Source organism: Notolabrus celidotus, chromosome 13 (assembly GCF_009762535.1).
Source record: "Notolabrus celidotus isolate fNotCel1 chromosome 13, fNotCel1.pri, whole genome shotgun sequence".
NCBI lineage: Eukaryota > Metazoa > Chordata > Actinopteri > Labriformes > Labridae > Notolabrus > Notolabrus celidotus.
This window is the reverse complement of record NC_048284.1, coordinates 13,464,735-13,491,250: the sequence shown is the minus strand read 5'-3', so window position 1 is coordinate 13,491,250 and position 26,516 is coordinate 13,464,735. Positions and strand designations below refer to the sequence as shown.

The following is a 26,516-nucleotide window of genomic DNA, read 5'->3' as shown; positions in this document are numbered from 1 at the left end:
ATTACAGGGAGAACGGGAGAAGTGTAAAAATCACAGAAGATATTAGAGAAGAAGAGAAATGGGAGGGAGATCATATAAACAAGGAGAAAACAGAAGAGAAAACTTGATGTAGTGTGACAGCTTGTGCTCCTCGAAGCCTCTTCCAATATCATGCGCACTTACATTGCCCTCCGAGCCCGCGTTGACCACGTGAAGCGAGCGGTTGGACAGGTCAAAGCCCCCGAAGCTGCATGTTCTCTGTAGGGGAAGCCAAAACACAACCAAAATGAGTCACTTTCAAAAGTTCAAGTTACAGAACGCCCACCCCCCGTCCACACCCTCTGAGGGTCAGCTCATGGTGATTCATGCTTGGCACAACACAGGCAGCTGCTGGGTTAATGTACATGGGTATGTGGTTTGTAAATACAATAAGCAGGGGCATGATGTCATATGGGACTGTGGACAGCCAACAGACATGATGTAAGACATACTGTTATATGAGCTGCTCTTTAAAATCAAGAGTTTATGTATGGTTCCAGGCAAATGAGCTGTTATACTGACTCTGGAGAACACGCAATAGGTTGCTCTTGTGCTGAAATAGTCAACTCCCTGAAGATTGGAGCAGTTAAAACTTTTTTGATGTGGCCAAAATGTATGACCATCTTTTTTATTTTATTTTTTATTCAAGAAAACGTATGTGTGTTATTCATAGCGCATGTTTGCATTTCAGTCTGTAAGAGTGTAAATGACTACTAGATTCACACCTTTTAAATTGGAATTTACTTGAGCTAGCATAAAATATGACTGGTAAGACTTGCAGTGTATTCCTTTGGGGCAATCACAGGCTAACAAATTAGGTCAATAAAAAGCTTGTTTTGCTAGTTACATGGTTTCAGAGCCAAACTTCTTTTCAGTGAGAAACTTTTTGGCGAAGTACTGTGGGATACTGTCTAGAATGTCAGAAACTTAGGAGAGCAATCTGAGCATGTAAGTTGTGCACTTGTGTAAGTAAGCACTGTTCATTGGCTGAACTTGCTAGCCTGTGATTGCCCAATAGGATTACATTGTAGTCACTACAGTCATGTTGTGGCTGCTGTCTGAAGTAATCCACTGAAGCAATCCCCAAAAATGTTAAACCTACAAGTCATTTAGACACCTAACATACATATCTGAAACAGGTTTGAAATACAGGGGGTTCCTCTGTGGAGGAATGCAAAACCTAGCTTAGAATACAAACATGCATCACATACAGGTTGGACATTTGAGGGTTAATAGTTTTTGCTGAGAGGACAAGGTGATATGGAGAAGTTTTCCAGATAAGGGGCAGACACAACAAGGAACTATGGCATGAGAGGAAACGATCCAGGATCTTATTGCTAAACTTTTCCTTGTGAATCCTTCCTGAGCTCAGAATTAGGACACACAAACATAGAGACATAGACATGCTCATATGCATCTGCCAAACATCACTCTCGGTTCAACTGAAACACTTGGCGACATTTCTTCCTTGCTTCAAAAAGCCGTTAAATCTAAGCTGTTTGTCTACATGCCAACAAAACTCCTGGATGAAGCGCCTCCATGAGAGAGGGAACAGCACTTTAAGAATAGTTTTCATATTAGATGTCCACAGCTGCAGTCCACATCACAACTTCCCAGGAAAAGCACAGTTTGGAGAACAAACACGTTTGAAGAGACGTCCAAAAAAAAGGAACTCTGAATGTCATGGCGATGTTCGATGGAATGGACATGCACCCAGAAAAAAATGTCTGTCAGAGATAATTATAGGAAAGGAAAAAAAAAAACTAAAAAAAATCACATCAGCAACCATAGAGGCACGGGCCAAATAAGAACACGAAAAGCAACAACAGAAAAAAGAGTCTTTGGATGAGAACGACCTCCGGTGATTTCACTAGAACACGATAGGACTCGGATTCCCTCAAAGCTGCAGGATAGCTCCACTATATTACCACCTATGGCATGTGCAACTACTTTGATGATACATGCAGGTTATCTTTATATGCAAGGACACAAGTCAGTTATCTATGATGCAGCTACACTTTTCTAAAACTGCATTAAAGTCTGTTTTAGTGTTTCACAAGCATAAAAGATTGATCTTTTACAGAAGTTTACTACAACTCCTGAATCACTGAAGGCATCTTTAGGCTATGTGCTGTTCAGCTGAAAGGATGAGCAAGCGTCAGGCTTGTAAAGCATATTTCTTGCCCACAGGGATCAGTGTGACTGTGCGCATGTCCTTCAGGGTTCTGACATTTATAAAAGGCGCTTCAAAAAACCTTAGCTGTTACTTAACCTACCAACTGGGCCACTGCACATTCCGTAATCACTTTATATTCAGCTGGAATAAAAAAGGTTTAAAGCCAAAGGCATTCACTTAAAGGTCAGAGAGGATGGCGGTCCTCTGAGGGCAGTTAGGTCTGTGATAGATACGCCAGCATAAGGCTTTATCTGTATGTGAGCACAGCTGCTATACTTTGATGTGGACTTCTAACACAGACCATAGGAAATGGATTAGATAAAGTAATATGACCTGGCATGTGTCGTTTGTGTGCATGTTTAATTTCCTTCACCTTTAACCCCTTAGCTATTCTGCAACTTTAAAGTACCGAGTCCTGCTCACACGAGGCGGTCGAGTTAAACCTCACGGTCCAAACTCACAGACTTCTGCTGGATGCGTAAGAGCACGCGCTTGGTGCAGCGGTCCACACTGGCCGCCCACTTCCTGTCCGCCTCTCGGTCCTCCTCCAAGAGACAGCGGCGCTCAGCGCGGCTGAGGGTAACCGGGCGGACCAGCTGAGCCCAGTTGAGGTGACCATACAGACTCCGTTCTACCACATAGGTGATGTTCAGCTCACTCACTGCTGTTCGACCACGCAGCCTGCGGGAGGGGAACACCCAGCCACCTCCCCCCAAACCTTTTGATTTGGCTACATCACAGCGGGCAGGGGAGGATGGGGTGACAGACAAAGGGGAGACAGGGGTCTTGGCATTGCGCGAGCGCTGATACAGTAGGTGCTTAGTGGAGTAGGCGTAGTTGGGGTCGGGTTTCCTGTGTGTCCAGCTGCCGTGGTGCCTGTTGGCAGGTTGATGTTTGGGGCTGCTTGGTGGAGCGTCATCAAGGGAGATCAGGAGGCGGGACTGGGCATGGGGTTTGGGGCGGGGTTTGGTCAGGCCGTAGTAGGCGTACAGAGCTTCGTTGTTACTTACCCCATGGGAGATGGAGCTCAAGGCCTTCCGCATCTCGCCGTCGGTCGTAGAGCGTGACAGCTTTCCCTCGTCGTCCAATCCACATCCATCCAGCTCAGAGAAGGAAGAGCCGCTCCCTCCTACGCCGGAGATGGAGCCTCCCAGGCCCCCCGAGCCAACTGGGGTTCTTTTCGGGGGCCGGATGAGGCCGTGGGTGCTGGATGACTTACTGAAGGTTTTGACCAGCTTGTGTCCGGACCAAGTGTCCAAGCTGCTGGAGGAAGGGGAGTTGGTCAGACTGTCTGTATCTCCATCCAGAGAGAGTTGGTCCTGGGTGAGGGAGGGCAGGGAGATCTCCTGGGGTAGAGGGGGCTTTTTTAGGACCCCTGTATACAGAGCGGTGTTGTCCTCACAGGTGGGGGTTGACTCCAGATTTAGAAAATCTAAAGAACATGATGACAGAAGCATTAGTTTGTTAGTCAGGGGTGTTTGTACAGAGTCCGTGTCATCCTGTGATCCATCGTGGTTTTCCCAACCACAGCTAGACAGCAAAACTTCAAAACACATTCTTTCAGTCTGAGTATTGGGTAAAACCCATGACAAGATGAGAAAACTTGGACAAAAAAAGAAATTAAAATAAATCTGTCTTTCTGACAAGAAGTCATTCATCTCCAAAAACCTCTGCTGGAAAAAGAAACTGTACTATAATTGTACTTTAACTTCAGTTTAAGTAGGACAAACAACTCAAAGCGGATTTAAAAAAGCACATCTCGTATGTGGCCCAGAAAACAAAACATTCACAAGACGCTTCAGAAGGAATCATTTATGATCAGCAAAAGAATCTCAAGTGTTACAAACCTTCAGAGCCGTGCTTCTTGCCCTCCTCTACCTTGATGAGTTTCTTCCTGACCCGGCGTGTCGAGTTAACCAGCTTGTGAAGCCGTTTGAACTTCACAGAGTCCTCTGATTGCTCATCGTCCGACTGCTCACGGGACTGCTGGGAGAGAGAAAGAGGGAGGGATGATAAAGTAAAAGGGACAGGCAGTCAAATGCACAAGGGAGGAAATCAACTTTTCATTTGATGTAAGAGAGGAAATGTTTTGTGTTGTGTTTCTTTCAACATAAAACACATTTAAAAGACAAACTCTGACTCTGAGGTGTGTTTTGTGTTTTTGAGGATGCTGATGCAAAGATGGGAGCGTAGTTTAGGATGGAGTCAAAGTTAGTGAGGTGAGAGATGGAGGATTGGAGTGATGATGGCACGTTGCATTGTGTGAAAATCATAAATTGGTTCATCTGAATGATATGTTTTGAATAATGGTGTGTTTGGTGTTTGTGTTGCCTTCAGAGGCTGCTTGAAAATGAAGAAACACTGACATGAAGTTTTCTGTCCACTCAAATTCTGCAAACAGCAGTGGATTGAAAAAGGATGGAATAATGAAGTCACTAACAGTTTCATCACTGACACACACCCACACAAACACACACAAACTCCCCCAAGCTGTGTGTGCATGCCCGTGTGTGTGAGTGCACAATGTTGCCATGGCCTCCACGGGATGATAATGATGATTCTGATGAGCCAACTTTGGCCCTGGAGATCGTCTGGCAGGAGCTACATCATTATCGCGGTGTTCAAACAACTTCATTTGTTTCTATTTGCCACTGGTTTCCACAGCAACACTCGCCTCTCTGGTCACACGCTGCCAGCTCCGCGGTCGAGGTTGACTACATCGCTCGCAAGAGGGACACACATGTACACTTGAGCGCTCCCACACACATAAACAGAACTAGACAGAGCAGGCCTGCAGGGCTCAGCTCTGTCTGCAGCTCTGCTGCTATCAAGGAAGAAACCACTTTCTCGCTGTTGTGGAGTTTAGACCACAGGCCTGGCTTCGAAGGATGCGGACATGCATTAAGGATGATGTTAACAACTGTGGCTTGGCTTGGTCAAAAGGACTTTCCGCAAATTCTTGACCAAACCAACCAAAGCGGTACCATTACCTCTCAATTTTGAGTGCAAAACCTTATGAATTACTCCCAAATGATGGGAAATGAGAACAACATATTAATCAACATGGTGTTATTCAGGTCCCATCTTTTAAACCTACCAACCTTTGCTTCTACATCACCACTTTTAGAGCTTCACAATCAACTCTAAGGCTAATGAAAACTAGAATATGGACATTTACTGTGCATCTTACTTACTTAGGCTTTTAAAAATCAAACAACACCTCATCTAAGCTACACAAAGTCAGCAACAGCACAGACTTGTCCAACTTCCCATTAACTACACTTTACTTGAGTGTATTAGCTCTAGAGAATGTAATGTAATAACAAGAATGTGCCAGAGAGGACAGATAGAAGAGGCAGAGAGACTCTGAGTGAGACCGCCAGAGGTTGGTTTGGAGTCCACTCTTGAATCTTGGTTCCTCATTTATAAAGAACTTAATTATCCAACAAGATTTTTCTCCTCGTTGACAGTCAGATGGTAAAGAGGAAGCAGTGCTACATGCGAGTCACAACCCAACCTCAGGACACCATCAATGCAGAGGACCATATAAACAGGAGAAAAGATCCACACAGAGTAAAAAAGATGAACATAAGAGACCATAAATCAAGAAGGGCCCGGAGGCTGCCAATGAAAACAAGGTTTAAGCAATTCCATCACCATAATTGCCATTTTGCCTTACAAATTACTGCGAGGATTGTTTCCATAACTTTGGAGGGGTAAAAACTCCAAACCAGCATCCTCATTATAGAACCAAAATCTATCATCTTGTACCACAAAGAAGAAGAGAATGATAACATGAGAATCAAACTACTTCAGGATATAAAAAGCATCAAAACTCACCACCTTGTTGATGGCCTCATGCATGCAAAATCCAAAATTACATCTCTATGCTTCTGTGCACACATGCAGGCGGATACAGATTCAGCCTGTTCGTGCATTCAGCTCTGAGGAATGAGGGGCAGTTTGGAAGCACAGTCCCGCACAGCTAACAGAGAAAAGGCGTGTTGTGCATTGAGAACAATCCCAGCGTTTGAGCCCCTCTGACCCTGCCTTGGCCCCCACATCGCTAATGGCCGGTCCTGGAATGTGGCCTCCGATCGCCGGGGGAAGACTGCATCAGAGACAGGATGAGTGCAGCCACAGATGGTACACTAAAACATGCAAGTTCCATACATGGGCTATATATTCACACGTCTGTGTTTAGAATAAGGAAATGCATGTTTAACTGTTTGAATTTGGCAATGACCTAATTCCATTTATCAGAGGGAAGAGGGGGCAGAGCATGACATCAATAGGAGCCCCAGTAGAGAAGCCTTATTTCCTGTAGTGGCCAATTTTTGATCTGGGACTACAAAGTCTTTATCTTTTCTATTTTTCTCTTTCTTTTTCCATCTTTGCCTCAAGCTCTTGCACTTGTTCACAGCCCCCTGAGTCAAGTTGAGCTCCTCTAAACAATACTCCTCCAGTAACCCTTCAATCCGCTCTCAAAACCATGAATTACAAAAGTTGAACAGTTGCATCTGCAGCTATTTATGTTTTTTTGTAATTCTGCAGAGACCCTTCAGTTACTTTAACAAATAAGAACACCAACAGCGCATGCATTTCTGTGCATTTTCAAAAATGTCATAGCTCTGTAGTCAGAAGTAAACTGCACATTTCAAAGCAGCAATGATACACATGTGCTAGAAGTTATTTTCAGAGGACTTGGAATTTTTCTGTTTGGATAAACTCACTTCCTGTCAAAAAGTGGGTCAGCATAAGAGACTGTATGACTGCATACCACTCCCACATGATGCCATACAGTACGAAAATGATGAAAAGCTGGCCACTGTGAGTTCTGATTACACTTCAAGTGACCTACATTAAAAAAAAAGAAAAAACACCACCAGTGTTTCCAAACACACAAGGGGAAAATAACTGATTGTTGACAGAGACCAAACTGCTTTAGACAGAACCTGATTGTCTGAGCTTCAGCTCCACAACACAAGGAACCCTCAAGGGTCTTGACTCACTCAGAGGTGACGGATGAGGTCTGAAAGTCTGCTCTCCGTGGATCACAGCTGACAAAATCAATGCCTATAAAATCTTCCGCTGCAAAGGCTTTTGGGATAGATTTAGTGCAACTCTGCACTTCACACTCAAAGTTGCGATTACAACTGATCGAAGGATACAGACTTTACCTAAGTTTCAATATGACAATTTCATATACAGAAGCCATGTTTCAAATGAGATGCCTTTGTCAGCAATAACCTGATCAATACAAATATGGAGTAGATCTCAAAGGTGGGTATCTGGTTGTGATTGACCATTCCAAAGGAAATAGAAAAAGAAACAAAAGGAGTCACTTATTTCCTATGGCAGCCATTTTCTCTCAAACACTAGACTGTTCAGATCATTGTAACGCTAAATTCTGTGTACTTGTGAGGATTCTGTCAAATTTGTGTCAAAGTACTGCTTCTGAATGTGTTAGTAACTGAAAGACAATGGATAGTAAAAATTGAGCTTTATTAAGTCAACATATGAGCATAACTGTCAGCTAAGTCACAACAGCTAATGTTAGCACTCAACCAATATCTTGCTTATAAGATTATAAGCTAGCTTACAATACCTACAGGTACTGATAGATATGAATGCCTAACAAAACTGCACTGTAAGCTAGGAAGCTGTTGAATGCTAATGTTAACGGTTGTCTATCAATTCATATGTTGTGTTAGCTTGAAAAGTCAAGCTAGGTCCCTGCTAATGTGCAGACAGAACATTGTTTTGTCGACTGCAGGTTCATTGTTAAGAAGCAAAACTATAAATATGTGAGAAATGTGTCTTTGTGTGGCTAACTTTACTATTAGCAAGATAAAAATACTATTTAGATAGCATTTTATGCTTTTTGTATTGTGTGTCCAAAGACTGTTAAACAGCAATGTTAGCTAGGCATTGGTGTTATTCTAGCAAGTGGTAGAATGCTAAAGCTAGCTGTTGTAGCAGATTAGCCAGCAAATATGTTATCTTTGCTTTTAAATATTTGATCTCCCTGCTAAATTTCAATCCATTGGGTTTTCAAATGCAGATTAACTGAACAATTGGTACTATTAATATTTCAGAAATGTATTTAATTCTGGCTATGAGCAATCATAAATACTATTAAGCTAACAGTTTCTGCGTATCGATAAAAGGTAGAAACATATAAATGTTCAATCGAACTGAATTGAATCCTGATGTTTCACCCATTTTTTAACCATCCAGTTTCTCTCCAGGTATGTTGATCAATCATTTAAAGCAAATTGATACAAATAATTACAATTTAACTTTGAACATATTACAACAATATTACAGTATTTGCGATTCCCATCCCGAGCATAATCTCAGAAGGAAATTGTTTAAATATACTGAAAAGACCCAGATTCCAATGTACGTAAAAACCAAGCGGCAACCTCCGCTCTCAAACTATAAAGCCTATGCAGAAGTGTTATAAACTGCAATTCATCGAGAATCCTCTTGAGGCTGGCTGCAGAAACACCGAACACCACATAGACCACAATTCAAAAAAGACGATCTTTGCAGCATTAATAAACATGTTTACAGTCTGGTTCAAAAAACGGCTTGGCTCTACAAAGGTAATTTCCCTATCGACACACACTGTACGGGGGATGATTTTTTTTCTAACGCGTTGGTTCAGAAGATATTAAGATTACGAGTTTTTGCCCAAATAAGGACATGACTGACTTGACTTACGGACGTGAACACATAGCTGTTGGCTAAGAGGCTCAAACTCCGCCCCTTTACGTCACACTATGCCTGGTTGAGTTCCTCATTTCCAATATGGCTGCCGCCTTCGATTGGCTTCAAAACAGCGCTCAGGAACAGATGGGTGACATCACGGATACTACGTTCATTATTTATACAGTCTATGGTAAAAACCCATACGTTAAGGTACAAATGACATGGTGGTGAGAATATGCGCCAAGGTGGATATCGTAGTTTGGGTAGTGAATAAAGAGCCCAGCTAGGATGGGAGAAAAAGAGAGAGGAAGAGAAGATAAAAGTTGAGTGAAGGCATATAAAACTGTTAAACCTTGGCATCACAACAGGAAGTCTTCAGGAAAATTGTACCTAAAGTCAAGACATCAAGCTTGTTGGTTTAAATACCCCTTAATAAAACACACACATTCATTCACACACGTCAAAACAACAGTTGTCCTCCTCCACAACCTTGTCAGCTGAAAAAACAAACTCAAAAGGTGAGAGTGGTGGAGGTGAGAGTGTTCACAGAGGCAGGGTACAGGGGAGGGGTCAGGGTTTTAGGGGTGTCAGGGTGAGGGGATGGGGTGTACTTACATTGCAGTTTGAGGACTGGTTTAGATTGGCTGCAGATCCTTCAGTCCACTCTGCAGTTTCAGAACTGCTGGACTGTCTGCTGCGCTCATACTCCTTCAGCTACGTGGAGAAGAAGAGTTTAGAGAGGCGAGGAACAGGACGGGGTTACCCACTCTCACCGAGCATGCTACATCTCTCCATACATGAACAGATGATTGATGGACGTCCGTCGATCATGTGCATTTATAGTGCATGTATATGGACAGAACAGAGGGAATCAACCAGGGATGTAGTTGTTGAATAAACTGTATGCTGAAACCAGCTTTGAATGAGGTTTCTTGAGAACAACAAATGTTACAATGTTGTTTTATGCAATGACTTATTATTTTTAAATTGCACATATAATCCTGCAAATTGTCCTTTTCATCTGCGTCATGACCTTTTAGAATGAAGGTCAATGTCTGCCTTCTGGAGACCAAATTAATCTTATACTACACACAACCTTTTACATTTAACTTTTTAAGTGTGCAATTCTCCTACATCCCTAGAAACATAGATTCTGATCGGGGATACAAAGAACACACTAAATCAAGACACCGACAAGCACATCGAGATGTCAAATCAGCTGTCCACAAAGGCTGATCATTGATTGGTTTAACTGAGTGTCAATCAGAAGTTGGGCTCAAGCTATTGGCAAAAATGAATCAAGCTGAGCAATTAACAAGGGCTAAAGATAGTTAAAAATCTGCCTTGTGGAGAGCAATAATGTGCTCAAGTGCAGTCATGCTACCCATGAGCGAGGCATTTTAGAAAGTGATTGGCAAAAAGAGGAAGTGAAGAAGAAAAAGAGAAGAAGTAGACAAGAAAAGAAATGACCAATCACCAGAAACTGATTGAAAGTCAAGTCAGAAAGTGATGAAAGGGAATTTAAAGGAGAGCAAAATGATCCACCATGTCCACCTAGAGAGAAAAACCACAATGCACCAAAGCATCCCCGCCAACAGATGGGGCTATTGAGTTACTGTGACCAACAACCCCGCGATTATGAACTGAACACACCCACACACACTCCATGAGCTCACATCCTGAAATCCCCAGACTCCCAGCCTCCGGGAGGGAGCACTGATACCTTAAATTTGTGTGTTTGTGTGTGTGTGTGTTTGTGTACCAGGAGCACAAGCAGTGTTAAAATTTGGAGCCTTATACAGGTTAGTAAGAGTTAGTCATGTTAGTAAGCCAGATTTATGGCTGGAATACGAAAGGGGGAAAGGGGTTGGGAGGCTGAAAACTAATCCCAGGGGATGTCAGGGGATCTGGGGGTGAAACTATCACAGGGTAAGGGATCAGCGGGGTGGAGGAAGGTGCAGCAGGTAAGGCGCTTCCTACCCGAGCGAGAGCTTCTTCAACTGTAATCATCTTTTCTTTCACCATCATCATAAGCTGGATTCGCTCTTCATCACTCATGGTGATCTCACTGGCCACATAGCCTATGTCTTCTCCTGCGAGGTGCAAAGGAAAACAAAAGGTCAAATACGGAGCAGCATGTTTTCTGAAGAGTAGTTCGGACACAGGAAGCCACACAAACCTTTGGATGTCTGCCTCATGACTGGTTTGTGCTGAGACTTGCGGAAGTTCTGCCAAAAGGATTTGTTTTTCTTCTTATTGTCCCATTTACCTAGAAGGAGAGAAGATTCAGTCAAACAGGGAAGCATCAACTGATACGCAAATAAGCTGGAAGATTTACTTTATTGCAGGGTTCAAAATGTCAATGGGATAAGGGAAGGCCTATACACGTTTACAAATAGTGGCATTGCCATTTGTTAAAATGTGTCAGATTTGTCGCTCCCAATGGACAGAGCTGTAACTACCATCTCTCTGCTGATTTTGTCCTCTATATATATAACTAGTTGTTTGTACAAAAACCTCTTCACTGTCTTCTAACAGTGAAATGTATCACTCACTGTGGAAAATGTAAAGAAAGGCTTTAATACGGTCTAATGTTTATTATCTAGTTTGACACCTACCCTGTGGCAGTGGTTTCAGACATTTAAAACAATAAAATAACATTTCTCGTTTCTCTTTACGCTGGTGATGTTTGCTTGTATAGATCATATCAAGTCATTATTATAACTCTTAGTTTGGTTTACTTACAGCTCAAAACTCCTGACAGGAGCTTTCACTGAATAAATTTTTGGAAATAGAATTAGATTTAAAATCATGACTTTATTTGACAAATAATATGCCTGGATTTCAGTTAGATCTACACATATGCAGACTATCAATTAATTACCAAAAGATATTTATTTTGGGAAAAATGAACCCTCCACACGTTCTTTTTTCTTTCTGATATATTTTTGGGGCATTTTGCCTTTATTTGATTGGACAGCTGAAGAGAGACAGGAAATGCCGGGAGCAGAGTGGGGGAAGGCACACAGCAAGGGGTCAAGGCCGGGAGTCGAACCAGCTACTGCTGCAACAAGCACTATAGCATCTGTACATGGGGCGTACTTAAACCGCGAGGCTCTCTCTACACATACTTCAAGATATTTTGAGACAACATTCTCAGATTTCTTCTTCTCATAGAAATTGATTTTTAGAAAAACACAAGAAAGGACACTTTCTTAAAGACCTTTTCTACTCTGAAAAATTCCCCTGAGGAATTAATATCAGAATGAAAAAAATGACGTCTCTGAGCTTGAACTGGAAGATAGCTACTCCGTTAATTACGGACATATTTAGTCACTGTTTAACTGTTTTAACTGTGTTACCCTCTTTTGGGTTGCAGGTTTTTCTAATTGGATCGGCTTCTAGAGACATTGTGAAAAACTATATATATATTTGCATCTATTTCTTGCAACTGTTGAGTGTGAATGTAATGCAAACATGCCTTTAATGATCTCTTTCACCCTTTCCAACTGACAAATGTAATGCTTAAATTATTGATCACAAATTCAAGAAGAAAGGAGACAAAGATGACAATGCATATCAGCTTACCTCCAGATCCATCTTCAGAGCTGGATTTCTGCAGAGGCATTCTGAGGATGAAAAAGGAAAGAGTCAGAATTAGAATTTGTATTCACTGCAGTGTTTTCAAGATCGTTTTCAATGTGTTCTCTGGTGTTCCCACGTATGCCAGATGGGCTGCAGCTGTGTCTGCTCACCACTTGAGGTCAGTGGTGGTACTTGAGTGACACTATACCAGGCTCCTGAGGCTTAAGAGGGAGAAGGTGGAGGAGAGAGGAGAGGAGAGGAGAGGAAGATGGTGGTAATAGAAAGTGTTTAAGAGGCAGTAAAGAAAAGAGCAAGGTCAACAAAATAAAGGAAATGGGAGAAAACTGTGTAAAACTGAAGAGGGGGGAAAGTATGGAAAGAAAGAAGGAGAGAGAGAGTGAAGAGGAGGAGAAACCACAGGGCAGACTCAGCCTGTTTGTGTTTCCACTTCCCTCCACAGGATAGACGGTCACGAGGAAGACAGAGGGAAGAGTGGGAGAGATGGAAAATAACTGAGTTAAGAAAAAAAAAGAAGTCCTGACATGTCTGTAAACCTCCCTAAATAATCAGACCTAATGGGGAGAAAACTTGCAGAGCTGCACTCAGCAAGTCATGTGTGAGCAGCCTCACCCAGTTAACCGTGGATGACTCTCCCTTGTTCTGGGGAGACGAGAAACCACATCAGCAGCAATCTATTTGAGTGTCTTTTATTAAAAAGGGGGGATGGGCTTCAGGGTTCAAAGCAGCTGCAAAAACTTCACAAGTGGAGAGACTTCATATTTTCCGATTGGGTGAGTGAGGAAATAGAGAGACAGAGAGGCTTCAAGCGGGACTATTTCTGATGCACAGTGATGATGAAGTGTCCTGATTCATTTATTGATTGCATTTGAAGTTTTCTGGCTTCACTTTGGAAGAGTTAAAGCAACAGATTTGTCCAGTTGAAACCCTCAGAGGCCTGTAAAAAAAAAAGGAAAGTCAGTCGCTCTCCCAAAGGCAACTTTCACACGTCCGCTCGCCTAGTTTGAATTCAGCCGAGGGCACACGGACCCTACAGCTGCTGATCCACAGCGACAGACGAGCGGCTGCTGTGGATCAGCAGTGTGAAAGTGTGTGACAGCATCAAAACAAGATGAACAGGTCACTTCCCTCTCCAGTGACATGTATGTGTGTGAATGTTAACATGTGTGTTCAGACATGGCAGCCCTCTCCTGCTACAATGGGAGATCTTCATGCAGCTTAAAGCCCGGCTGCCATGGCAACATAATGAGATGCTAATTGAATGGAGGCCTGTATGGTTTGCCCCCTCTGTTCACCCCCCCTCTCTGATAGGCTAGGGCCAAAGCTAATGCTAATAGAACTCACTCAATAGAAGCTTTTCTGTGGCAGTGCTGCCCTCCTCCACCTCCCCCTCCCCCTCCTCCTCCTCCACCTCCATGCTCTATAAATTAAGCGCCTTTGCAGTGCAGCACACACATGCACGCACTCACACACACATACGTAGGCCGATACACTTTAAAGAGCCTGAATGTCTTTCAAAGAATGTGTCAGTCCAGGCTTTGTGCGGCTAGGCATCTTAATTGGTTTAACCTTAAATCTTTGCCATGCTTTTCTATTCCAGTTCTGCTCTTTGCATTGAGAGGGAGACATTTAACTGCTTTTTATCTCATTTGCATAAGAAGCCAAGTTTCTATTTTCTCAGAGAGATTAAGTACAGTATCTTAACTTTGGTTGAACCTATGCAGGGTAGGGGAAAGTTTCATGTTATGATATCTCTGCATTATAAAAATGTCAAGTGCAAAATCATGGGCCAATGACAACAGGGGTTTGGGTGAATTACAAGCTTGCACTGTTAAGATGATGTGTCTGATATCACTTTATAAAACCAGCATTACAATTACAATATGCGATGCCCCCTGCCTTGTTGCAGGGGAGGTTTGCCCTGGCTGGGGATAACCAGCTGTTTGAGCTGCACCTAGGACCGGTGCACTCTGTGTGAAAAAGACCTTTCAGACCTCGTCCTTGCTCTATTTCTCTCTGGGTTTCTCAGATGGGGAGTCTTCGTCTCCTTACTGGAGCAATGGCAACTGTTTTCCTTTTGGTTACTTTAATCATATACGCACATTTACAAGCATGCACCATAGACTGTATAAAATATGGACGTAATATCCGTGACGTCACTCATCTGTTCCTGAGCGCTGTTTTGAAGCCAATCGGCGGCCATATTGGAAATGTAGAGCTCAACCAGGCAGAGTTTGACGTAAAGGGGCGGAGTTTGAGCCTCCTAGCCAACAGCTATGTCTTCCCGTCTGGGAGTCAAATCAGTTATGTCCTTATTTTGGCAAAAACTCGAAATCTCAATATCCTCTGAATTGTCGCGTTAGAAAAAAATCATCCCCCATACAGTGTGTGTTGATAGAGAAATTAGCTACGTAGAGCCAAGCCGTTTTTTAAACCAAGCTGTCTTTTTTGAATTGGCGTCTATGTGGTTTCCGGTGTTTCTGCAGACAGCCTCAAGTGGATTCTCGATGAATTGCAGTTTATAATACTTCCGCATGGGCTTCATCGTATGAGGTCGGAAGTTGCCGCTTGGCATGCACACAAGCATACATACTGTATGTATTTTTGCAAATGTAAACTGTATGTATACAATTACGTGCAATCGTTTGGGGTTTTATACCATGCAATATTTATCTGGAGCAGTCTAGAGATACCGACATTTAACATGTATTAAAGCTCCTGGGAACATTTTTCAGATGGTAATAAAACAGACTAAAATTAAAGCTCATGCCTCTGTATGAGCTCCAAAACCAAACAAGATCATGAGTGGCAAGTTTAACTATTCGGTCACCAGCTCCACTCAGTGTAATCTGTGTCAGTGCATTTAATCAATCAGGTAGGATCATGGGTAGGATGACCAGACCAAGAAGGCGGCCGTATTTCTTGCACCCCAGCAGCTAATGCGGCGTCTACTCTTTATATGTCTATGTGACTGACAATGTAATTGTTGCGTGGGCAGCTATCACATGATTCAGTATGAATCACAGGCCTCCTATCCTGTGTCACGGAACTGCCTTCTAGGAAAGATGAAAAACCAGTACCCAGCCTGATTTCAACAAACAGCTGTGAGTCTCCTTTTCTGCTGTTTTTACTGCAGTCAGCATTAGTCTGAGCTTTGCAGATACATGTGTGCGTATGGTGAGTGTGTCACTACAAGGATGTCCACCTGCAGAGTGGAGAAAGGTGATCTCCGGTGTTCTTGTCAGACAATAAAAGGGAAGAGACCCTGTGTGACAGTGGCAGTGTCCACAGGAAGAGCAGAGGGACATCCTCTTCAGGGGTGTCACTGAAGAGGTCAGAGGTCACATGGAGGGGGATGATAGACGATCATATGGCAGGAAAATAGAAAATCATACAGATAAAACATTTTGTTTTGTGCTTATGACTATTTTCTGTCTAGCACTCTCAGGAGCAAATAACACTAAGCCATATTATGCTGACAATGTACTTTAGTTTTTCCAACGTGGTGCTGTTCTGAACAGATTTTTCACATGGGACGGCTTACGTTTCCATCTGATTATTTGTTACATAAGTGGTGGTTCTAGTAGTGCAACTGCCTCCAAACTTACAAATCCTATTCCAGCCAATAACTTGCGTCTGAGCACCAGCATGCTTTCATCGAGATCCATTTGCTTCTATTGTTGACCTAACTGATACGCTTTCTGCAACAATGGCCCCCAATCAATCACTTCTCAAAACAGGAAGCCCCCCAGCTCGAACTCTGCAGCCTTCTGATGGAACTCTATCAACACTACTTGCATAGCAGGCATGATTGGAGCTGTGCCCACCTCCTGCAACTGACGTGACAGGGAGACGCACAGACGGAGGGGTGGAGCAACCCAATCCATGAAGTCTGGGTAATCTCCCCTGGGAGCTTTTGTCCTGTAGAGAGGTGATGATGGGGATATCCGTGTCTTGTCTGTGTTAATGTGAATGTGTTAGGCGAGGAATGCGTCACTGTGAATATAAGAGGGTTTGTCTACTTCTCTGTCTGTATATGATAAAGTACCATACCTGATACAAATACACAGCAGATGCAGGATATTTTAAGCATACACGTCGATGTTACAGGCGTCATGGAGCTCTTTCACGTCAAATTTCAATACAGAAGAAGTTGGGCTTTCTAGTGGGACATTTTCATCATAAAAATATCACACGTTTGTTTTTGTATGTTTGTAGTAGTTTTTTGTCTTCTTATTTTTTTCTATACAAGTTATCCACCAAGAGATTGGATATGGGATGTAGCATTCTTGCTAATGTTAGCATGTTTCATCCACTTACATCCCTTACAAATACAAACATTTAGAAAAAGAAACAAAGGAAAAAGAAATGCAAATCAAACTATATTGATAGCTATAGCTTTCCTAGCTGGCAAGATAGCTAAAATGGTTGCTTGATAGGTATGAAGCTATATTATATTCATTAAGACAATTACAAAGTCAGCCTACTATCACCTTAAGAATATTTCAAGGATTAAAGGACTTATGTCTCAGCAGGATGCAGAAAAACTCGTCCATGCATTTGTCTTTAGCAGACTAGACTACTGTAACAAGGTCTTTACAGGACTACCTCAAAGTCCATCAGACAGCTGCAGCTCATACAGAATGCTGCTGCTCGAGTCCTAACAAGGACCAAAAAAGTAGACCACATCACTCCAGTTCTTATATCTCTACACTGGCTTCCTGTCTGTCAGAGAATAGACTTTAAAATCCTGCTGATGATTTATAAAGCACTGAATGCTTTAGGCCTAAAATACATTGCTGATCTGCTACTACTTGATGAACCACCTCGACCTCTGAGATCATCAGGTACTGGTCTGCTTTCAGTCCTGAGAGTCAGAAGGAAACATGGTGAAGCAGCGTTCAGTCATTATGCACCACATATTTGGAACAAACTCCCTGAAAGCTGTAGGTCCGCTCCAACTCTCATCTCTTTGAAATGAAAGATTAAGATTTTTTTATTTGCCACTGCCTTCCAATCTTAGCTCATTTTAACTCACTTTAAATGCAAATTTTAATGTAATTTTTAATATATTTCTAACTTTCCTTTTCTTTTCTGTTGTATTATATTTGTCATTTTAACTGTGCTCTTTTATGCTTGTCTGAATGTTACCAATGTTTTTAATGTTTTAATGTAAAGCACATTGAGTTGCCCTCGTGTATGAAATGCGCTATACAAATAAAGTTGCCTTGCCTAGATAAAAAGTTAGCTAGCCAGAGAGCGGGTCAGATTGGCAGCTAGATAGAAGGCTAGCAATGTTAAATGCTTCAGAGAAAGATAGCTAGAAAGACCGACAGATAGCCAGATAGAAGCTAAATTGAATGTTAGCTTAGATAGCAGGCCAGATAGATGGCAACTGTAGATAGCTAGATAAAACTAAATAGAGTTAAAAAGACAAGTGGATCCCCCTTTACTGAACAATATTCAAAAATAAACATTCAGGCAAATTTCAATGATTAAAATTACAGCTGGCGCAGCTAAACTGACAAAAAGCCAGCTTGATAGCTAGCTAGATAGATAAGTTCATTCTATGTTTTAATGTTTAAATATATTGAATATACTATTTTTTTTAAAACTCTTGTTGATTTATTTGTGATTGCATATATTGTTTGATGTTATTTTGTTTATGCTTTGGCAATATTGTTTCAACTTTCATGCCAATAAAGCTATTTGAATTTGAATTAGATAGATAGATAGATAGATAGATAGATAGATAGATAGATAGATAGATAGATAGATAGATAGATAGATAGATAGATAGATAGATAGATAGATAGATAGATAGAGGATTAGCTGAAGACTGAAGCACGTGAGGTGCTGAGGACAGACAGAAACCAGACTGACAGTACAGAGGGAGAGCAGCAGAGTGAGGGGCTCTTTTTTGGGACCCTTTCTAACAGCAGAGAGACGTCATTCAGAAATGTGGCATCTGGTTCCCATCGACCTCAGAGTTTGTCTGTGAAACATATACAGCCATGGGAGAAGAGATCATGTCTGTGGTATGCACTTCCTCTGCTGCACGTGGTTGTCACGTGAACATGACAATTCATCTGCAGGGTCACACACGGGTGAGGGTCCAGAATAAAAAAAATACGAAATATCAGGAAAACTTTTCATTGAGATGAAGTCAACCTTTGACTCGTGTGAATATGGGGTTCAAGCTGCTATTTCATGAAATGCTCTAAGCAGATATTTGTCTCTACTGAAGCTTTTCTTTTAATGTGATGGGTAGGTTTTTTCACACCACAGCAGTCATATTCTCATGAGGAAACTTTAAACACTATGTTTGGTCTCACTCCACAGATATCCAGTAAATCCAGCACCTAAAAAGGGGCCAAACGTGTGTGGCTGCAGAGACGCTAACTCTGTTTGACAGCAGGACATTTAAAGGGCTTGGACTTATTTAAACATGTACGACAATGACCTCATGGTGGGCAATGGTGCAGAAATTTCATACACACAAAATACAGTCTGGTGTGCAAAGAGGTGACACACAGACTTTGTGTTCGGGAACCAGTGAAAAGGAACCCCACCCATGCGCGGTTCCATCCTGCTCTTTCGTTCATGCCGCTTCGCTGTAATCACTCGGCCATCACCCTCTCTGTCTCCCCCCTCTCTCCACTGCTGGACACAAAGCCAGGAAGGAAGCAGTGACGGCCAGAGAACAGAGAAGGGCTGCTGGACTTAACAGGTCAGCCCAAGGAAGCTGGCAGTAGTTTTCCTTTCACCACAGCAGAGATGTGACCAAGACGGCTTAAAAGGCCAGATTAACGGTCATATATGTGGTGTCTGTGAGCGTCGAGGGTTTGTTTCCCTTACACCAACTCTTTTAATATTAATTGGGTAATGTTTTGTCTGATGGGGAATGGCTTCATAAAATATTAGTATTGCTGTTGTTTTGGTGTTAACTCTAAACAAAAACTTTACATTTCCGGGAAACCACAAACATTGGCCTTCTTGTTTACAACAAGTATTTCTTGAAGGAAGTGACTTCCTGAAGCACCAACCTGTTGTGGAGAAACACCTCCAGGAAGTCTCTGCTGCACTGTGCCACTGTTATGGTTTCTTTTTAGTATGTGTTACAGAAAAGACAAAGGTTTCAATATTAATTTAGAATTCTTAAACTCCTTTTTCCTTCAAATTCCTCTTTATGTACGCAACTGGCCACATTATTCATCCCGTCTTAAAACAGATCCATTTCCTGCCAGCCTCCTTGTCAGACGTCAGCAATAAGCTGGGTTGTGTTGATGTGTAAACACATGAGGTATCAGTGAGGTATATTAAGCGCTATCTTATGCAGGCTGATGACGTGGTTCAAGTTGATGAGTCGTCTCTGTTGCCAATTTTCCTGCCCACTTCATTTGTCAGTAAATTTGTTTTCAGCTGTTTTATTTGTGTTGCAGAACCCTCCCTTTACATGTTGTGGTGATATTAACCTAGAAACGGTCCACACAACGGAAGACTCCTCTTCCTCCTTCTCATACACATGCTACCCTGCTGCCCCTGCAGGGTAGCATGTGCACAAAGATTGTTTTGAGTTGTGAGAGCATGTCCGACACAGATTATCTCCCGATGTGAGGTGCATGTGTGAACAGTGATTTCCCAAACATGTCAGCGCATGAATGTCCTAAAATTATCGAGAATAAAGTTCCACTGTACCCCTGACCTCTATTCCCCATAAGTCTTTTGTACAGTCAATCACATAAGAAGTGTATCAGTCACACAAGCTGCACACAGAGGAGTGTGTACATCAATTTACAACTCTCCATCATTAGTTTCGGACATGCAGAAGGCCAAGTGTGATGCATGATTTCGTGTGCAGGCCTGTACGCTTTGATGCGATCCAGACTCAGGCTGTGCTTTATTGTTTTGACATGCAACAGACACACACATTTCAATCCAAACATGTTTCATGGTTCCACACTGGTTCCAGTCACATGTTAGAGTAATTAACTGGAAGAAGAAGAAGAAGAAGAAGAAAAAGAGACGTACTTTCTGTCTGTTTCTGGAGTGGACACTTCACTGCTGAAGCCCAAGGACTCCTGTAGAAAGAGAAAACAAGACAGATTGTAGATTTATGTTTTAACCAGAGGCTGTGAAAAACACACTTCCAGTTTGTGCACAGTATTTCTGCATACCTGGATCTCTGTGCGGAGCTGCAGGGATGTGCTGCTTGGGTCCTGTTTCTCCTGAAAAGACAAAAAAAAGTCAAAAATCAATGCATTCAAATAAAAAGCTCACATGAAAAAAACACTGGATGGCATGTTTAACAATGCCCTCATGTGGGAAGGACGTTCGTCAGTCAGGTTCATGTAGACACACCTGCATGTAGGAGTGAAAACAAACACAAGCACGTGTGCACACGAACGACCCACCCAGACAAGTCAGGTCTTGCAGCAGGTACTCAAACTTGCAGTACTTGTTCTGATTGTTGCTGAATACCACTGTGAAGTTCATGGCTTTCCTAACATAACGCATGAGTGAAGCGTCTACGTAACTGGCTCTATGAATTCAACAATGACAGTAAAGCATACCTCCTGCATTACCAAGCAACCTGCTGACATGCTAACAAAATACAGCACACCAAAGCTGTGGAAAATGCTACCATTTTTTAACATCTTCTTGCAGACAAAATGTTCCTGAGCCCACAGCTCCTGTCATGTCTGTTTTTGCTGTTACACAGAGCGCGTGCTCACATATGTTTAAAGCAGGTGTCTTTATCATCGCATATCCAGATGCATATGTGCCCCAAACCAAATGTGTCTACAGTAAAAACACCAGTTATACAATCACAACAAGTCTGCAGCTTGGATTTTAACCTGCAGCATGCGATTATTTAAAGCCAAAGACCAGCCTTGAGGGATTGTCCGAGTGCATACTTCCTCGGTTGTGTATTCTTGAGTGCTTTTTGAACTCTCAAGAAGGAGATTACTGAAGTCCCCGGGCTCACACTCGCCCAGTGCTGCAACAGTCTGGCACTGTGAGATATTAACAGAAACAGATGGGGTAAGCACTTTGCTTAAGGGTAGTGACCAGATTTTTTTTTCATTCTTAAATGTGGACTTGAAACTAGCAGGAATGCACTCTAATAAAGAGGTCACAATCATGTCAACAGTTATTTCTATGTGATCGTGTTTCTTGTTCATTGCACAACAACAAGTATGTCGTTTTTCTCACTTTAATCCTTCAGCCATGAGCTGGAGGGCAACCAAGGATAACCATGCCCCCAAATACTTGCTACGAGCATATAAACAATAAGTTGGAAAATGTTTGTGAAAATAGTGGCCTACACATGTGGTATGGTTGGAAATATTAAGTATGGAGATGAAAAAAATGACGTGGGAATTAAACTAAAGCTCCTGTAAGAGATTTTTAACTAGTTAGTAAACAGGCTAAATTAATACCGATGCCCTTTAATGAGCTACAAAAGTAAGCAAGACCATACAGAAGAAGATTGGTTATTTGCGGCTATTTTTTAATGCCTATAACTGCTGCTGGGTGGAGGTGTGAGATAAGGAGATAAACAGCAAGCAGTCTTTGTTTACATTACAATATAATAGATCCATGGTGAAGGTTACATTGGACTGATTCGTACGAATACACAACTTTAAGAAGTATTGGACAAAATCAACAAAGAGATAAGATGTACAACTTTGGCCACACAGGGCGCCAAGATGGACTTTAACAGGAGGTCATCACTGGAGCTTTAAAGAGCAGGGATTGGGGGTTTTACATTTTTGATTCTATTTCACAATCAGAGTCTCTATTGAGTGCACTTCTCTACTATTTGGTGGAAAGACATGATTCATGTTTTGCGTAATAAGGAAATAAATGTTTTGGTTTGAACATCTGCTTTGAAAAATCTGTATGTCATTGGTTTTAATGATGTATTTACAGCTGAAAAGCTCTTGTTATGCAGTTAAACAGGTCAGAACTCAACATAAAATACCTTTAACATGTGCTGGGGAAACAAATATCTCCTCCAAACATTTTTATTATTCAAGTTTCTCACCGAAACATGAATTTTATTTTTCTTGATGTAACATTTAAACACATCATTGTGATGTTTTCAAGAATCTTTACAATTTCCAACAAATGTTGACTGAGTTTTCTCAACTCCAGAGAAAGTTAAAGGTATTGCATTTAGACAAATTTTGAACCTCTTCACATGTTCAACCATCCTTGCTAGCAACCACCATAACTCTTCTTTGTGTAAAGTATTAACTGCTGGCTGGATGTAATTTGTTCAGGATTTATTTTTAGGGACACAAAGTTCCCCTTTTTTTAATGTCAGATGAAGAAATGCTCTTCCTGATGACCCCTCTTTTTTTGTATATTTCGGATATTTTTTGAGGAAGCGATAACATCATTGTTTTTGTCATTAGGCGCCAATGAAAAGTCCCTCTTTGTAGTTTGTCTGGCATTTAATGTTTTATGAAACTTTACAGATGCCACATAATGCAAACGCTGACCTTGCTATTTCTAATTTGGTCCTTGTTTAAAAACTTTCCATCTATTTCTATGAGAAATGAAACTCATTTTCAAGGAAATGAATCTTAGATATCATTTTCACTAGTATAACACTATGTTCAGCTACATAAGTAAATATCTTTTTTTCAAGGGTTGACCTTCTGAAGTTGTAGCTAATGTCCCTCCCTGTGCCTTGAAGTTGAGGTTTCACTGTAAGTGGACATAATATGGGAGGTATGCCTGGTTAAAGTAAATGACATTAGCCAAGTAGGTTAGGTCAGTAGAGGCATGTTTAGGGCGCTGAGAGTCTAGCTTCCTTAAAACATTAAGAAGCACTTGCTGCTGCCAAAACACAAAAGACAAATTGATTCTGGAGTTTCCCCCAAATGGAGCGCAGGATTAGGAAATGAACCATTTATGAGAAATGTGCATCACTCTGCATCCCCACACCCAGGTATAAGATCGTAGGATAACAGTCACAGGAAGCCGCATCTAGATCACCTACTGTTTCGTTATGCATCCGAATCAGAGTGACTTGTAGTTTCACCTTTATTCTTGTTTTACTGGACCGTGGCCAAGCGAGTACAATCCCTCTACACACTCAAAGCATGAGTCAGTGAGCCGCTAATGGTGAAAGAACTTGGGAGGTGACGTTAGGCCTTTTAAGAGCGCTTTAAGGAGCCTGTAGCCTACAGGTCAAAGGAGCAGGAGACCTTTAGTGCTGAGGTGGCTAAAGGCCTTAAAATAAGCCTGAACCCTCCACTTATCACAACACACCATCTACTGAAGGCAGACGGTAGTAATGTTAGCAAGACAGACTGGCTGGCTTTGACTTCAGCACTACAAGCCCTCCTTGCCTGTTTGTCTGTTACAGCGATCAAGCAGACGAAGGCACAGGTCCGGAAGTTTCTCTTGGAAAGTAAGGAAGAGCTCTGAAACTATTTGTCCATCTCAGGGAGCACGGTGACTCCCATAAGTCAGGGAGCAGGTGCGTCTTTAGGGACGTAAAGCTTCATGTACAGAAAGGACATGGCTTATAAATCTGGGACATGCCCACACACCTTTTCTCAGAGCTTCTGTGAGACAAAGAAACACCACCGCTATGACTTAAACAAGCACAGCTTTGGCAGCCAGCTCTGTTTAAACAACTGCAAAGGGCCAACTGATGTGGGTCTACTCAGAGAAACCCACTCAAAGAAGGAACAAGGTGTGTTCTCACATGCACATGCAGGCAGAAATACTGCTCACAAAGGTAGCGGTGGATTGTTTTTGCTATCAGATCCTCTTTGATGGTTTCCCTCTAGTGACAGGAGAGGTATGCATTGGGAGAAGCTACAGATACCATGTAAAAAATATCTGTATGTAAAAAATACTTTTTGCATCACTGTTATCCCACTGCCTGGCAAACACACCACACATGGGCACCACAGACATAAACCCAGACAGATGCTCGAACCGAGGAGAACCTACACATGCACACACATTCATCTCGCTCCCACCTCCACAGACAGAGCCCCTAAGAGAGCCAGGACACAAAGCAGCTCTCTGTTCCTCCGACTCCTCCTCAGCTTCCCTTTACTCCCGCCCTGTCTGTGCGTGCCATCCCTGACATGGAAGGAGGGGGCCGAGAAGATGTGGAGGAGATCAGTGAAAAGCAAACACAAACCTACATATAATTTGCCTTCCACTGCAGATCTGTGAGATGAATTTGTCACAGTGCAGGAAGTGGAGAGAGGATTCTTGTAAAAAGCTTCCCATGGAACGAGGACAGAGGAGCCAAAGTGAATGGCGAAGAAGTAGGCGTCAGCGGAATTGACACCATTTCTGAAAGAGAATATCAAATTGATGCATTTTTGAGTGGGTTGTCTGTATCTGCGTTCAAGACTCAGATCTCACAACCCACAGTCCCAGAGGGGTATGTTATCCTCTACATGAACTCACCAGAATCAGTTTGAGATACTGGCCTACTTACCCTGAATTGACACACTTGCGTGTGATAGTGCATGTGTTTTCCCTCCAGATGTCAACAGGGTTGTTTGTGCACAATCTAATTTGTGTGTATGTTCGTGCAAGTGTGATGAAATCGCAGCGCTCTGATTGCTTAACCGTGACTGAATTGAGTTAAATTAAAGAGAGCGGAGCAGTGAGGGAGCATTCGAGGGAGAGCTGCGGCTAATGAGGATCACGATGTCTGCAGACTGATGGAACTAGCATCTGAAAAGACTCAAGCCGACCACGCACAAAACACATGCACACACAGAGGCATCAAAAGCTACTGTAGAGCACCACATTGCTTTCCATCATTAACCCGGAACTATCGCTGAAGTCTGCTTCGCCACAGCAGGCCTGGACTCTGTTAATGAGAAGGAAAAGGATGGAAATAGAGCTGCATTTCAGTCCAAACATTACTGCAAATCCCGCCGCAGGAGGAGTTTACACAGTGGGCTTTCTGCAAACCAAAGTTGGTGGATATGCGGCAAACTATTGAGTCCAGGTGGCTCAGTGGAGGAACGCCAATGAGCGTGGTTGGGTAAATCTGGGTGGGCGAGGTTGCTAGGTAGAGTCTGGGTACGAGGAGGGACCGGCACCTACTGGGAAGCCTGGTACATGCCAAAAAAATACGTTACAAGTGGGACCGGTATGGCACGAGGCGAACCTGCAAAACTGGCTTATTGGGTAGATCTCAATGGAAGAACACTTGTGCAATTTATTTCCATTTATCTCTCTCACACACACACACACACACAAAAGCAGGGAGTACATGCTCTCTTTGGGCGGTATAAACCAGTTTGCGATGCCACCTCTGAGCTTCCTCATGGTTAGCACACCCTGTAACACCTCTACACACATCCTTTCCAGAAGTCTTGAGTGTGTGTGTGTGTGTGCATATTTGTAGCTCTAGCCTGTGTGCTTCCAAAGTGTGGAGCATTCCTAAGCCCTGTGGATCATCATTGTTTGGGTATTTCAAGACAAAATACCAGAGTTATTACAAATTCCAGTGACAGAGTCAAAATCCCAATGCTGACTAATAAATCATACAAAGATTACAAATATATCACTCGCCTTTCCAGAGGGTTATGCCAATAAAGGAGCTACGCCAAGATCATTTGAAAGCGATCTTATGGCAACAAAGGCTGCTGTTTGAGCATGTGGAGTTTCAAACTAAAAGCCCTGCAGGTGGAAAGGACAAATAAGCTGCAGGACTCACACTGTAGTCTTAACCCAGCTAAACTGACCCACTTTGAAGAATGTATCTCATGCAGGCCTTAGCGCATTAACCGCACTGTTCCTCACCTCATGGCAAAACAAAACACAAGTCTGCGCATGAGTCTGACCTCCAGCTGTCAAGCCACTAACCCTACAAAACCATCACAGAGCATACCAGAGGGCTCGCAAATCAATCTGACACCAGATGAGACGTTTATGTGTCAATTCTTTTTCAATTATGTGTCAACAGTGGAAGCACGGCTGCAGGATTTTGGCCCAAGCTTCA

At 42.4% G+C, this 26,516-nt stretch overlaps 1 protein-coding gene across 10 annotated transcripts in view; it reads right to left on the bottom strand.

The window, feature by feature from the left end:
• The window catches only part of sash1a (SAM and SH3 domain containing 1a), a 335,265-nt gene that overhangs the window by 19,498 nt on the left and 289,251 nt on the right, over window positions 1-26,516 (bottom strand). For 4 of the 10 annotated variants that reach the window (XM_034699170.1, XM_034699165.1, XM_034699168.1 and 1 more), the window contains exons 3-11: window positions 20,692-20,742; window positions 20,546-20,595; window positions 12,500-12,540; window positions 11,091-11,180; window positions 10,892-11,004; window positions 9,527-9,625; window positions 4,042-4,180; window positions 3,205-3,626; window positions 163-237 (exon numbers count right to left, since the gene is read on the bottom strand). In XM_034699170.1, coding sequence (XP_034555061.1) covers window positions 163-237; window positions 3,205-3,626; window positions 4,042-4,180; window positions 9,527-9,625; window positions 10,892-11,004; window positions 11,091-11,180; window positions 12,500-12,540; window positions 20,546-20,595; window positions 20,692-20,742 — 1,080 coding nt within the window. The remainder of the gene's footprint in view (window positions 1-162; window positions 238-3,204; window positions 3,627-4,041; window positions 4,181-9,526; window positions 9,626-10,891; window positions 11,005-11,090; window positions 11,181-12,499; window positions 12,541-20,545; window positions 20,596-20,691; window positions 20,743-26,516) is intronic. The other 6 variants (XM_034699166.1, XM_034699169.1, XM_034699167.1 and 3 more) reach the window with 3 other exon arrangements.